This window comes from Sus scrofa, chromosome 18, assembly GCF_054392235.1.
Source record: "Sus scrofa isolate SSC_HxYL_T2T_F1_AM1 chromosome 18, Sscrofa_HxYL_maternal_Yorkshire_Landrace_v2.0, whole genome shotgun sequence".
In the NCBI taxonomy this organism is placed as follows: domain Eukaryota; kingdom Metazoa; phylum Chordata; class Mammalia; order Artiodactyla; family Suidae; genus Sus; species Sus scrofa.
Genome location: NC_139400.1, coordinates 19,872,834 through 19,887,862, shown reverse-complemented (window position 1 = coordinate 19,887,862; position 15,029 = coordinate 19,872,834). Strand labels below are relative to the sequence as shown.

Genomic DNA, 15,029 nt, shown 5'->3' with positions numbered 1-15,029 from the left:
AGGCACTGGCCGAGCACTTGGGCCATGCCTGGCGCTGTGACCCCTCCCCCAGCCCAAAGGGATGGAGCTCACTCTCCCCACTTCAGCCACGAGGGGCCCCACTCCATCTCCAGACAAAGTATCAGAGTTGGAACTCAGATACACAGCTTCTGACTCCAGCTGTGATTCTTGGGCGCAACCTGCTTTAATTGTTCAATAAATACTCGTTGAGCATCTGATTGTGCCTGAAAATTGTCCTGGACAAGTCATGCCACCAACATGGCACCTTCACGGATGCGTCCTTGGGTCTGAACAATGACACTTCCGCGATTACCAATCAACCTCACTATACAGAGGGGCAGGGGGGGGGGAGCTTTAAAAAAAAATAGAGATCTGTTCTAAAGGCGATTTTGAATTTGGTCAGATCTTCTGGAAACTTATTAAGAGCTAGAAACTACGTGAAAGTAAAGCACTAGGCCACTGTTTCGTTGTTGCTACTCAGATTCGCTTCCCCGGAGCCACAAGGGGAACTCTGCTCTACTAAAGTTAAGGACACTGAATTCTCCCAGTAGAGTTACCATAAAAGATGATAATTGCAGTTCCCGTTGTGGCTCAGTGGTAATGAACCCGACTAGTATACTTGAGGACGCGGGTTTGATCCCTGGCCTTGCTCAGTGGGTTAAGGATCCGGCGTTGCTGTGAACTGTGGTGTAGGTCGAAGATACGGCTCAGATCTGGCATAGTTGTGGCTGCGGCATAGGCAGGCAGTTACAGCTCCAATTCGACCCCTAGCCTGGGAACCTCCATATGCCACACAGGCAACTGTAAAACAAACACACAAACAAAAAAAACCCTCAAGTAGTGATGAAGAGAATCACTACTGGAATAAGATGTGTCATACAGATGTGACACATATGATTAACTTCCACATGCCATGGGTGCCGCCCTAAACACACACACACACACACACACACACACACACACACACACACGTGATAATTAACCTGCATAAAGTTCATTCAGACTAAATAGTTGATGCAACACAGCTCACTCTACACCTGGCTCTTGGGAGTTTACTAATCCAGGTACCTAAGAAACGTCTTTGGGGTCAAGTGACCCACAGAGGGCGAGGGCAGACCATCCGGCAGGCTCCGTTCGCACAAGCCATTTTCCAGAACTCGCCCAAGCCTCCAAACCTCTTTCCCCGGTTACTCTAGCATAATGTGCACTGAGAATAAAGAAGGTCACCGGTGACATCATGCTGTCACCCCTCATTCTTCACAACTGGGAGCAATCGGAGAGCCGGCCCTCCGTCTGAACAGAAAACTTTCTCTGTGTGTCCTGCCCCCCGAGGGCAAGTTCATGGGAACCGGTCCTAACCTTGTAAAGCTCAGCCCCAGACAAGGAAACAAGCTGTTTGAGGAAGGAGGAAACGAAAGAATAAAAGAAATATAACCCCTCCCCAGGATTAGTTTGTGGAACCCTATTGTTTAGCTTGGGCCTATAATTATCAGTACTAAACTTTACGGAATGATTTTGAATAAAGACACCTTAAAGAAAAAGTGAATGGTCTGGAAGTTTATTTTCTTAAAAATAATATGTAAAACTATCACAAGAAAACAGCAGGTTGGCATGCCCCTCCCCCCCACTCCGCAATCATTTTCCCATTCGACAGTGAAGACCCCACGCGAGGCTGAAATGACTTGCCTAGGTAGCGTCTCTGTGACATGGTTAAATCATATCAAATCCCACGGCTTATAGATATAATACCTGAGGTCCTGCGTCCAGTTAGCTGAGCACAATCATGCCATTGACTGCCTGGCACAGGCTGACGTTTAAAACAAGACTAACGTCTTTCACTGGCACAGAGGCTGGCACAAGAGGTGACCCATGGAGGGAGTGGCTGGTGGAGGAGGTGACCAATACAGGAGGTGGCTGCAGCCCCTGGACCTGACGCTAGTCCTCGGCCGTCCCATCCAGGATTTGTTTAAAGGAGAATGGAGCAAACTTGTAACCAGCTCCCACGTAGAACTTATTCTGGAACTCCACCCTGTCATGGGGGGCAAGAAGAAGGGGGAATTGAACACCTAAAAGAGACCCTGGCAGCTGGAGGGGAAAAGCAGAACACTTGCAAAATCAAGCACAGGGAGTTCCCATTGTGGCTCAGTGGTTAACGAATCCGACTAGGAACCATGAGGTTGCGGGCTCGATCCCTGGCCTTGCTCAGTGGGTTAAGGATCGGATGTTGCCATGAGTTGTGGTGTGGGTTGCAGACATGGCTCGGACCCGAGTTGCTGTGGCTCTGGCGTAGGCCGGTGGCTACAGCTCCAATTAGACCCCTAGCCTGGGAATCTCCATATGCCATGGGAAGCGGCCCTAGAAATGGCAAAAAGACAAAAAAAATAAATAAATAAATAAATAAAAATATAAATATAAATAAAATAAAATAAAGCACAGGGTGAGGAAGGAGCCTCAAACTGGTGGCCACCACAGGAATTCTCTAAGGTTCTTTTTTTTTTTTTTTTTTTGCCTTTTTAGGGCCGCACCCATGGCATATGGAGGTTCCCAGCCTAGGGGTTGAATTGGAGCTGTAGCAGCTGGCCTACACCACAGCCACAGTAATTCAGGATCTGAGCTGTGTCTGTGACCTACTTCACAGCTCATGGCAACACCAGATCCTTCACCCACTGAGCAAGGCCAGGGATTGAACCTGCATCCTCACAGATGTTAGTCAGATTTCTTTCCACTGAGCCATGACAGGAACTCCTGAGGATTTAAAAAAAAAAAATCCTTCTCTTGGAGTTCCCTTGTGGCCCAGCGGGTTAAAGATCCAGCATTGTCACTGCAGCAGCTCAGGTTGCTGCTGTGGTGCAGGTTCGATCCCTGGCCCAGGAACTTCCATGTGCCATGGGCATGGCCAAAAACATGAAAACTCCTTCTCTTGCCTCCCTCTTACACCTTCCCCTCCCCTTCCCACCCCACTTCCTCCAGGTCTCTGTCACTGGCCTCAAGGACCACAGCATAACACCCCCAGCCCCCCACCAGCAAGGAAGCCCTTGCTGGGCAGTGTCGTCTGAGGAGCTGGTGATGACAGAAGGTCATACGTGGTTTTTGTTTACATCCTGGCCTTAAACTGCGCGCCTTACACAACCGCAAAATGTCCAGAGCCTCAACTTAATCTACCATTTACTTCACAGACAGCATGTGTGATTGTTTATTATGTTGCCGAGTTCTTATCTTTTCTTCCCCCCTACTTTTTAGGGCCACAGGTGCAGCATATGGACGTTCCCAGAGCTGCAGCTGCTGGCCTACACCACAGCCACAGCAGTGCGGGATCCACGCTTCATCTGCAACCTACACTGCAGCACATGGCAATGCCGGATCCCTAATCCACTGAGCGAGGCCAGCGGTGGAGCCCGCAACCGCATGGATACTGGTTGGGTTTGCTACTGCTGAGCCACAACAGGAACGCCTGGAGTTCATTTCTTAATGACACAGAAACGATGTTATAGCCTCGGGGCGGGGAGGGAGATGCTGTGGTCTCTCAACTCAGCACGTGATGTGTAAAACCTTTTCTTTAGGCACCATGGCCACAGAGGGAGGCAGGAGGGCTAAGGACCGTCTGTGTGGTCCAGGATGTTTCGGGATGCAGGGCACCCTCAACATTCTCGGCTGGAACGTGACTTGGGAGAGAAATAGAAGCCTAAAGAAACATTTTCATATTCCGTAAGCCCCACGATGGCCGAGAATTTCTGGGTGCATCTGTGAATGTCAAGGGTCTCCTGGTGGGTACCCTCCTTCTGTCTCGACTTTCCAGGAGTTTAGGCGTCTGTTCTCGTGGCATAACTCCTGCTCAGCAAGAGGGGCCAGACACAGCAGATTTGCCCAGCATGCCCTCTGTGAGCCCTTCTGATCCCCCATCAAGCAGCACTTGGCGGTGTCCCTTATTTTGAAGCCAATTATCATAACAAATGAATATTTAAAAGAGGAGGCGTAGGAGTTCCTATCGTGGCTCAGTGGTTAACGCAGCCCAAGCGCATCCATGAGGATGTTTGATCGCTGGCCTCGCTCAGTGGGTTAAGGATCCAGCATTGCCTTGAGCTGTGGTGTAGGTCTCAGATGTGGTTTGGATCCTGCATTGCTGTGGCTGTGGTGTAGGCCGGCAGCTGCAGCTCTGAATGAACCCTTAGCCTGGGAGCCTTCACATGCCATGGGTGCGGCCCTGAAAGGACAAAAAGACAGGAAAAAAAAAAGGAGTTAATGGGAACATACCTTACAGGGCGGCCATCATATCTGTACATATGCACACAGATCTTACTTCATTTAATCTGACACCAACAGGGGACTAAAGCTAGGTTCCAAAATGGTATGTCTGTTGCTCTGGTCAGGATGTGAACCCAGGCAGCTGGCCCTGCGGCCCATCCTCTTTCCCCAGAGCACCATGAGAGTGTCTACGGTACAACGGTTCTTACCAGTGCAGCCGCAGGGCGTGCAGGAAAGCGGAGAGGCCCTCCATGATCAGAAGGATGGCTACCGTCAGAACAGCAAATACGGCAAAAATGATGAACACGCCGACGAGCCCTCCCCAGCCTTGCACTCGAAGGCCGATGGTCATGACCATGGTCCAGAGCACCTCAGACAGTTCTGCAAGATGCAAGGGAACCAGGCTCAGCTGCAACGTGCAGATTCTCCCCACCCTGTAATCCTGACCTGCAACCCTGCAGTTCAGCAGCTCCATTCCCAGGTGGAGAACGCAGGCGTGGGTGCCCTAGGGTACCTGTGTGAGAGCGTCTGCCGCAGCTTTGGAGGAGTGTCCACCAAGAGGACAAACATATGGTGCATATTATTCACCCGTGAAAGTGAGCAAACTATAGCTATTAGCAACAATGTGAATAAATCTGAGTTACATCCTGTTATGCTAAAGAAGCAAAACACAAAAGAATACATGCAGTATAATTTGATATGCATGGTATGTTTATTTCTCCCTCAGCCCCTCAAGTTCATGTTAGAGCCCTAACCTCCAGGTGATCATACTGGGGAGGTAATTAGGACTAGATGGGGCCATGAGGGTGGGGTCCTTCACAGTGGGATTAGTGCCCTTATAAGAAAAGACACCATATGTCGCTCTCTCGCCCTCCCTCCCTCTCCCTCCCTCTCTTCTTTCTCCCTCCCTCCCCCTCCCTCCCTCTCTTCTTTCTCCCTCCCCCCTCCCCCCCTCCCTCCCCCTTCCTGGGGGATGCTACTGTACTAGGAGTTTATGCAAGGAAACAAACCCCGCCAGAGCAGTCAAGACCACACTAAGGGCTGACCACTTGCTTTTCATTCCTGCTGTAAATCAACAATCAGGCTCACTTCCACTACTTTGGTTTCTATCCACTTAGCACACATGTTGGCCTGGCCTCTCTGCTCCTGGCGTTACGCTCAGTGCTGGGAATGCAGAGATAAGAGTCAAGGTCCTTGCCTTTCAGGAGCTCACAGTCTAGTAGGGAGAAAGGCTAACAAGACAGAATTACAATCAGGTCCAGTATAGGGGCACCTCCAGAACCCAGGAGAAGGGCACCTTGCAGACGGGGCACCAGGAAGGAAGACTTCCAGGGAGGTGCCCTCCAAGCTGAGTTCTGAAGGAGGAATGAGACATCAGTGGGGAGAGTTAAAAAAGGGAAGAATGGAAGTTCCCACTGTGGCTCAGTGGTAACAAACCTGCCTAACATCCATGAGGATGCAGGTTCAATCACTGGCCTTGCTCAGTGCGTTAAGGATCCGGCGTTGCCGTGAGCTGTGGTGTAGGTCACAGATGTGGCTTGGATCCTGCATTGCTGTGGCTGTGGTGTAGACCAGCAGCTGCAGCTCTGATTTGACCTCTAGCCTGGGAACTTGCATGTGCCACAGGTGCAGTCCTAAAAAGCAAGAAAAAAAAAGTGGGAGAATGTTACTGGCAAGGGAGCTGCAGGGCCAACATACAAGGGGGCTCAGACAGTCTGGCATCTTCAGGAGTCTCAGTGCAATTCCTTGTGGCCACTGCATATGAAATGGGAAAGGGGCAGGGTGGGGGGTTAATAAGGGGCCAGTGGAGCACTGAGGGAAATACCAAGAGACAAGACTGGAGAAGTAGGCAGAACTCAAGAGGGATTTTACAAGGTAAGCTGGTGAGTCAAGATTCCAGACTTAAGTCATTGTTGGGGCTTGAATCTTTACCAAGGAATGCACGCAGCCTGTAGAAACTAGAAAAGGCAAAGAAGCAGGATCTCTCCTTGAGCTTCCAGAATAAAACAGCCCTGCTGACATCTTGTTTTTAGGACTTCTGGCCTCCAGAACTGTAAACCAGTCAATTTCACAGTGTTCTAAGCTACTAAGTTTCTGCTAATTTGTTACAGCAGCAGTGGGAGGCTGATACAGAGGGTAACTTTTCCTGCAGATAAAGCCAGATGGATGGGAAAAGTCACTTCTACTAAGAACGATGAGCCATTCTTCTTGCAAACACACCGGAAATGACTCAGGTGGCACTTTCAGCTACAAGTACACGGCAAGGGGACACGTGCTCGTGACCCTGCTGGCGGCCCACTTACGCGCATGTGCCAGGCTGAGGGCCCAGAGCCGGAGGTAGGAGGCTGTGTTCGAAATGCAGCCCAGGCAGTACTCGATCGTGTGGATGGCTTGATGCACAAAGATGTCTCCAAAGTGGAACTGAAAAAAGAGAATTTTTAACACTATTTCATTAAGTGCTTTCTTCAGGGATGTATGACAAATGATACACAGATGGATAAAACATTTCCAGTTGAATGAGGGGAAAAAAGCATTCATAAGCTTGGAGAAAGAGAATGAGCAGGGGTTCCCTTTGTGGTGCAGCAGAAACCGATCTGAGGACTCAGATTCCATCCATGAGGACTCGGATTCCATCCCTGGCCTTGCTTAGTGGTGTAGGTTGCAGACACAGCTCGGATCTCACGTTGCTGTGGCTGTGGCGGAGGCTGGCAGCTATAACTCCGGTTTGACACCCAGCCTGGGAACTTCCATATGCCACGGGAGCAGCCCTAAAAAGATTAAAAAAAAAAAAAGAAAGAAAGATAGTGAGCAGCCTGGGAATTCCCATTGTGGCTCAGTAGTCACAAACCTGACTAGTATCCATGAGGATGCCGGTTCGATCCCTGGCCTTGCTCAGTGCATTAAGGATCTGGCGTTGCCATGAGCTGTGGTGTAGATCACAGAGGCAGCTCAGATCCTGCATTGCTGTGGCTGTGGTGTAGGCCTGAAGCTGCAGCCTCAATGCAACCCCTAGCCTGGGAACGTCCATATGCCACAGGTGCATCACTAAAAAGCAGGAAAAAAAAGGGGGGGGGAGAATGAGCAGCCCAAAGAAGGACATGGTGTGTGTGCAGTAAGGTTTCCCACAAATGATTGAAAAGAAGCAGCAGGCTGGTAAGGGGAGCTGAGATTTACGCTGAGCTTTGAACGATGGGAAGGGACCAGAGAAGCCAGGTCATTCCTAGAAAAGGAAATGACTCCAGGTAAGAAAAAGGTGGGTGGTTGCAAACATCATGACGGCACATGGGGGAGAAAAACCATTTGGCTGGAACTGGGAGCTTGCTGAGGTCGGGAGAGACTTAGCTGCCGACGCTGCTGGAAAGCCAAGCATGAGCAGAGGTGAGAAAAAAACCTGGAGTCATGAGGCACCATAAAAGTATCTGAATAGAAAGTGGCAAGGGGAATAAGGAAATATTCAGGGGAGTTTCCTGGTGATCTAGTGGTTAGGATTCAGTTCTTTTTTTTTTTTTTCTTTTCTTTTTATGCCACACCTGCAGCATATGGAAATTCCCAGGCTAGGGGTTGAATCGAAGCTGCAGCCGCTGGCCTACACCACAGCCACAGCAACACAGCATCCGAGCCACGTCTGCAACCTACACACAGCTCACGGCCATGCTGGACCCTTAACTCCCCGAGCAAGGCCAGGGATCGAACCAGGATCCTCATGGATATTAGTCAGACTCATTACTGCTGAGCCACAAACACAACACCAGGCTTCGGTGCTCTCACTGCTGTAGTCGGGGTTCAATCCCTGATCCAGGAACGGAGATCCCACATGAAGCCATGTATGGTGTGGCCAAGAATTTTTTTAAAATAAAAAAAGTATTTGGGGGAAGAGTAATTGAATAGCAAAATGGATCAGGGAAGGAATAGCCTTTAAGGCAAAAAACCCAACCTGTTGCTTAGGTCAGTCATCCAGAAAGGAGGGGAAAGAAAAGGTGCAGAGACAGCAACGGCTCATTCTTTCCTTTCATGCACACTCTGTGTTACGGGGGAGACAATTTGATGGGTACCATCCCTGCCCCCCAGCAGCGCACCGCCCGGGAGGCAGAAGATGCAGTAGACAGTTACCACCCAACAGCAGGGGAAGGACAACAACCAAGAATCAGGGTGCTGTGGGAACACAGAGAAGGGTGCCTCGCCCAGCAGGGCCAGGGTCATACAGGGCTCCGAGGTCCTTGTATGTGAGCAGGTCAAAAGATGACACTGACAGAAAGGCATAACCTGGAGGGGGAGAGCTTAGCTGATTCTCGGGCAGGTTGTATTTCAGGTGAGCATGAAAACAAGCACCATCTCAACTCAGAGATAAGAAAATGAGGATGCAAAGGAAAGAGCAAAGATTAGAGAGGAGTCACAGGGCTGTGATCCGGAACAGCAAGGACGGAAGGCCAAACCCAGGAAGAAATGGGGGCTCTGGTCACTGCGGCTTGAAGTCAGATGCTTTGGGGAAAAGACCAAAATCACTGCCTCCTTGTTCTTCAGTGAACACAGAGGAGGGACCGAAGGGGCGGGGATGGGAGGTAACAGAGCGAGTGGGGGGGGGGCAGCAGGTGGCAGACACAGAGGAATGTGTGGTAAAGGGTTAACTTCAGGAAAAGACAGGCCTGCCTTTGTCTCAGCGTCTGGAAGGCAACCTAGACACCCATGGCCTTTCCCAAGTGAACGGAAGCTCTGAGATGCATGGTCCGACCCTGGGACCACACCTCATAGTTTTTGCTAGTGAGGTGACCTGGTGGCAGCTGGCCTCACCAGAAGGACCACCCGTGTGGTGAGAGAGTTGCGACTCTGCGCCACAGGTTAACAAGCCAAATGGGTCTCCAGGGGAGGGAGGGAAGCGGAGGTTGAAGGCAACCACCCAGAATGACTTGGACCCATCACGCCTACACAACCACACCCCAGTAAAACATCAGACACAGAAACTCAGGTGAGCTCCCCGAGTTGGCAATACCATGATCATTTTGCCACACGTGGATGCTGGGAGAGTCCCACATCCCTAAGGACACAGACGCTTTGCATTTGGAAACGTCCCAGTGTCAGATTCTGTCTATGGGCCTCTTCTTCCGGCCAGTTCTGATGCGTGGAGTTTTGCTGTAAGTAAAACTATAACTGAAAGTATAGCACGCTGCAGAGTCCTGTGAGCTGTCTGCAAATGACTGACCCTGAGGGGGGCTGAGGGGACCTGCAAACCTGCGGCTGGCGTCCAAAGTGTTAGGTAGATTTGGCAGCCTAGAGAACTGTGTCCTTAAGCGGGAGCTTGGCTAATTCCTGGTGAGGAGGGAGGTGGGAGAGGACCTGGAGGGGGAAGCAGAGTCCACCCTGTGTCTGCTTAGTGCTGAGAGATTGCACTGCGGGAGGAACCATCACATGGAGCCTGAGGTTGCCCAGACAAGAGCAGCCGGTTCAGGAGTTCCCGTCGTGGCTCAGTGGTCAATGAATCCGACTAGGAACCATGAGGTTGTGGGTTCGATCCCTGGCCTTGCTCAGTGGGTTAAGGATCCGGCGTTGCTGTGAGCTGTGGTGTAGGTCGAAGACGTGGCTTTGTTCTTGTGTTGCTGTGGCCCTGATGTGATGTAGGCTGGTGGCTACAGCTCCGATTAGACCCTTAGCCTGGGAACCTCCATATGCTGCTCTGCAGCCCTAGAAATGGCAAAAAAAAAAAAAAAAAAAAAAAAAAAGAGCAGCCGTTCATGGGAGAGGTGGCAGGTGACACTGACTGGATATTTACTGAGACCGGGAGGAGAATGAATGAGCTGGGACTTGATGAGTCAGAAGATGAGTAGGAGGAGCTAGGAGTTTGGGCTTAGTAGATGCAAACTATTATATTTGGAGTGGATAAGCAATGAGATCCTGCTGTACAGCACAGGAAATCTAATCACTTGTGATGGAGCATGATGGAGGATAATGTGAGAAAAAGAATATATATATATATATGACTGGGTCACTCTGACATACAGAAGAAATTGCCAGAACATTGCAAATCAACTATAACAGAAATAATAAAAATCTTACCAAAAAAAAAAAAAAAAGAGGCAGAGAAGACGTTTAGGTTGGATTCTAAGTCATTCCAGCAGGTCTGCAAAAACCTAGTAACCCCAATCGCCACTAACAGGGATCACTGACTCCCTGGAATCTCGTTGGGACAATTTGCCATGATCCGGATTTTTCATTCATTCTAATGAGCTGTCCATCCATGCACACGAATACTTTTTTTTCAAACAATGAACACCACAAATGGAGCTACTCCTCGAATCTCTCAGGCCTCACAGGAACCCTGTCCTTACCCCCTCACTGGAACAGAGCTCCCGTTAAAACCCCCAGCCTGGGGTTCGGGATGGGGGGGTGACTCCGATCACGGTATACAAACAGCCAGCTGCCTCGTCGGGGAAAACACAGCACATTCCCGAGGGGGCAGCGACTGCCCTTGGGGCAGGGACGGGGGAGAGAACACAGGATGAATTCACGGGAGAGGCAGACAAGGTGACAAAGATCAGTGAACAAGGTCAGAGCCAGGGTTGAGGGAGGAGAAGGGCTGGGAACAATAACCCACTTCCCGCTGCAACGTGAGGCACCAGCTTTGGGCTCTGCTGTCATGGTTCGCGGGGCACTGGTGGGCAAGATCATAAATCTAGAAGACTCCCGGGGCACGGTCTGAGCCAAGGGGGCCTCAGGAACATTTAGGACCTTCTAGAACACTAAATCTGAGGCTGAGGTTCACCTCACATTTGCAGAAGGAGCAGCACCTGGGTGAACTTATTAAAACACTCTCTGGTGCTTGCTTGGCAGCACACAGACTAAAATGGGAATGACACAGAGAAGATGAGCATGGCCCCTGTGCAAGGATGACATGCAAATTCATGAGTCATTCCATATTTAAAAAAAAAAAAAAAAAAAAAAGAATGGATGCAGCTGTCTCTAAAGAAGAAGAACCCAAAATGAACTCTATTCTGTTTCTCTTATACTCAAGGTTATTGTTGGATAAACAAGGTCCTGGGACTTCCCATCATGGCTTAGTGGTAATGAACCCGACTAGCATCCGTGAGAACGCAGGTTCAACCCCTGACCTTGCTCAATGGGTTAAGGATCTGGCATTGCCATGAGCTGTGGTGTAGGTTGCAGACAAGGCTTGGATCTGGCGTTGCTGTGGCTGCGATCTAGGCCTGCAGCTGCCACTCTGATTTGACCCCCAGCTTGGGAGTCTATATGCCACAGCCTTGAAAAATAAAAAAAAAAAAAAAAACAAAAGACCAAGGTCCTATGTGTAACACAAGGAACCATACCCAGTTTCCTGGCATAGACCATGACAGAGAAGAATATTAAAAAAGAATCTGTGCATTTGTATAACTGAGTCACTTTGCTCTAAAGCAGAAATTGACACAACATTGTGTGCCAACTATACTTCCATATAAATAAGTAACGTTTAAATAAAATAAATAAAATACTCTCTGCTGGGCTGGTCAATAGCTGTAAATTTAAGTGTTCCACCTTCCTGGGGACCTCCCCAACTTCCCAGGACTCAGTGATGACAGAGTTGCCACCAGCAGGGTGCCCCCAGCCCTCCCAGCCCTGCAGCCCAAGTCCACCGTGATGGGCCGCTGGGCTCACCCCTGCCCAAGCTGTAACATACGTGAGCATCGCCCCAACTAGGTCTTGCTTCTAGCAACCGCACACATTCACAGGCTAACACGTCACAAATACCTCCTCTTCATGGTCATCGTGAGCCCCATGGGCACCTGCAGAAGCCCTCCGCCCAGAGCTCACGGAAGCGCTGGAGTTGACAGCTTCGATGTCCTCGGTGGCCTCTTCTTGGATCCTGGAGGCCTGCATCTGTCAGCACCCAAGAAAATGAAGCATTAAATTCACCCTTGGAAGTACCAAAATTCTCTGTAAAGTACAGGCTCTCATTAAATATTAGCTACATACCAGGTACTGTTCTTAAGGCTCTAGTATCTCATTTAGGCTTCATGACAGTCTTTTTAGGAAAGCGCAATTATCACCTCTTTTTACAGAGGTGAAAACTACAGTACAGGAAACTTAAGAAATGAGCCCCGCAGTGAGTTAAGAAACTGACTAGTATTGGTGAGGATGCAGGTTCGATCCCTAGGTTTGCTCAGTGGGTTAAGGATCCAGTGTTGCTGCCAGTTGCGGTGTGGGTCATGGATGTGGCTCAGATCCCGTGTTGCTATGGCTGTGGTGTAGGCCGGCAGCTGCAGCTCCAATTTGATCCCTAGGCCTGGGAACTTCTGTATGCCTCTGGTGTGGCCCAAAAAAGAAAAAGAAAATATTTTTTAAAAAAGAAAAGAAAAGAAAAAAATGAGCCCAGCGGGAGTTCCCATTGTGGCACAATGGAAACAATGTGACTAGTACCTATGAGGATACAGGTTCGATCCCTGGCCTTGCTCAGTGGGTTAAGGATTTGGCAGTGCCATGAGCTGTGGTGTGGATTGCAGACTCCGCTTGGATCCCACGTTGCTGTGGCTGTGGTGTAGGCTAGTAGCTACAGCTCCGATTAGACCCCTAGCCTGAGAACTTCCATATGCAGCAAGTGCAGCCCTAAAAAGCAATAAATAAATAAATAAATAAATAAATAAATAAATAAATAAATAAATAAATAAAATGAGCCTAGGCACACAGCTGGTAAGTGGCACAGACAGGATTCAAACCCAGGCAGTCTGAGTCTAAGGCCCATGCTTTTCTCCAGAGTGATCCAGAATGTGCCAGATTAATCAGTCTTTACAGTAAATCAACAGCCCTGTGATCTGAACAGCCACATTTCTATCAGCAAAATTAACCAGGAGAGATTCATGCCTGTCACAGTCTGAAAGTTTGTGACCGCCCCCCCCCAAAAAAAAAATCGTGTTAAAATCCTAATCCTCAAAAAGAAAATATTAGAAAGTGGAGCTTTTGAAAGGCACTTAGGTCATGAGGTTGGAGTCCTCGTGGATGGAATTCGTGCATTTAGAAAAGAGGCTGCTGAGAGCTCCCTAGCACCTTCCATCACGTGGGGGAGGACATGGAGAGAAGATGCCAGCCGTGGACCAGGAAAGAAGGCGTCACCGGAAGGTGACAAGGCTGACACCCTGATCTTGGACTTCCAGGCTTCACAACTGTGAGCAAAAAATTCTGTTGTTTTAGCCACTCGGTGTGCGGTGTTTTGTTACAGCAGCCCCAACAGACGAGATGACGACTCCAACACAAATATACTTTTTTAAAAAGAAAAACATCACCTTAAAAAAAATAGCTAAGAAAAAAATTCAGGGGAAAAAAAAAAACCTAGGTATGGTCACCATTCAATTTGGCCTGATTTTATCCTTGAGTCTGAAGAGAGTGTTTCTATCCAGTCACTGTAAAACTTAATATCCCATGTCCAGTATTTCTTAGAATGATTTCACAGGTGCTATGTGGCAAATTAGACATTAAAGTATCTTCATCTTTCTTTCTTCGGCAGGTCTACACCCTATATTGGCAGAACTCTGGGCAAAGATAAAAATGTTCCCTTAAGAACTTGGAAGGCCAGGTTTAAAGTTCGTGTCCCATGCCAGGACGTGGCAGCAGGGGAGAGCTGGCCCTTCTCCCCAGTGTGTAATCCTTTCCTTCTCACCACTGATTTCTTTCTTTCTTTGTTCTTTTTTTTTTTTGATCTTTTCAGGGCTGTACCTGTCGCATATGGAAGTTCCCAGGCTAAAGGTCAAGTTGGAGCTACAGCTGCCAGCCTGCACCACAGCTCATGGCAATGCCAGATCCTTAACCCACAGAGCAAGGTGAGAGATTAAACCCACATCCTCATGGATACTAGTCTGGTTCTTAACCCACTGAGCCACAAGAGGAACTCCCCTGATTTCTTCTCATGGCACAAAGGCCATGGCCTTGTGTGCACATGCGTGGACATGCCCGCCCGAGATGTCCATGCTCCACCCACCCTCCCCACAAACAGCTGCCCCTAGGCCATACTGAGTCAGTGGAACCCAGCCAGTGGTGTGTGGTCGGCTCTTTGTATGGCCTAGAAGTGGGCTTGAGTCCATCTGGACAGGAAGGAATTCCAGGATGCCAGGTACCAAGAGGGGGCTGTGGGTAAGCCTTTCCCCTTGACCCATGGTTCCCTGGCCCATGGTGAGGAATGTGGCTCACGTTAACATGAATTTGTCTTCTTAAAATCCTATTTTCTGTCCCTGTCAACTTAAGGAAGCAAATACCAAAGAAGAAACAGAAGATAGTTTTCCATTTCCATCCCTAACCGCTAGCCCTTTCTGGTCAAATCCTGAAATTGGTTCAAATGAACATGAACGACTTTGCAGAAGTGGGAAACTGGAATTTCTGAATCTTAGCGACCCTTCTCCCCATTCAGAATATGCTTTGCTGTCTCCTTAATGAAATATCTCACAATGTTTGAGCTGGATGCTGTCTGAAATAAAACAGTAATCGATTTTAAATCAGTTACCGGCAGCTTTCTAAAAACTCATAAAACACATGTACAAAAAGACAGACACAAGGCTGCTCATAACAGCACCGTTTGCCATTACTAACACTGGGGAAAAGCCAAATAACTACCCATTTACGAATGGATAACTCAATTGGTGTGTTCATGGACTTCCCGTCATGGCTCAGCAGAAACAAATCTGACTAGCATCCATGAGGATGCAGGTTTGATCCCTGGCCCCGCTCAGTGGGTTAAGGATCTGGCATTGCTGTGGCTGTAATGAATGCATGTCACAGACACCGCTCACGGCTTGGATCTGACGTTGCTTGGCTGT

General features: G+C 49.1%; 1 protein-coding gene and 1 non-coding gene across 15 annotated transcripts in view; one reads left to right on the top strand and one right to left on the bottom strand.

Moving 5' to 3' along the window:
* Window positions 1–1,542: 1,542 nt before the first annotated feature.
* Window positions 1,543–15,029, bottom strand: part of ATP6V0A4 (ATPase H+ transporting V0 subunit a4) — a 110,171-nt gene continuing 96,684 nt past the window's right edge. For 13 of the 14 annotated variants that reach the window (XM_085005301.1, XM_085005302.1, XM_085005306.1 and 10 more), the window contains 4 exons: window positions 11,977–12,105; window positions 6,546–6,663; window positions 4,452–4,623; window positions 1,543–2,029 (listed from right to left, as the gene is read on the bottom strand). In XM_085005301.1, coding sequence (XP_084861427.1) covers window positions 1,936–2,029; window positions 4,452–4,623; window positions 6,546–6,663; window positions 11,977–12,105 — 513 coding nt within the window. In that variant the 3' untranslated portion in view covers window positions 1,543–1,935. Of the gene's footprint in view, window positions 2,030–4,451; window positions 4,624–6,545; window positions 6,664–7,294; window positions 7,797–10,068; window positions 12,106–15,029 lie in introns of those variants that run through there. The other variant, XR_014833659.1, reaches the window with a different exon arrangement.
* On the top strand, window positions 11,050–11,155 carry LOC146394914 (U6 spliceosomal RNA). The gene has a single exon (XR_014834477.1). It is a non-coding gene; the product is annotated as a U6 spliceosomal RNA (small nuclear RNA).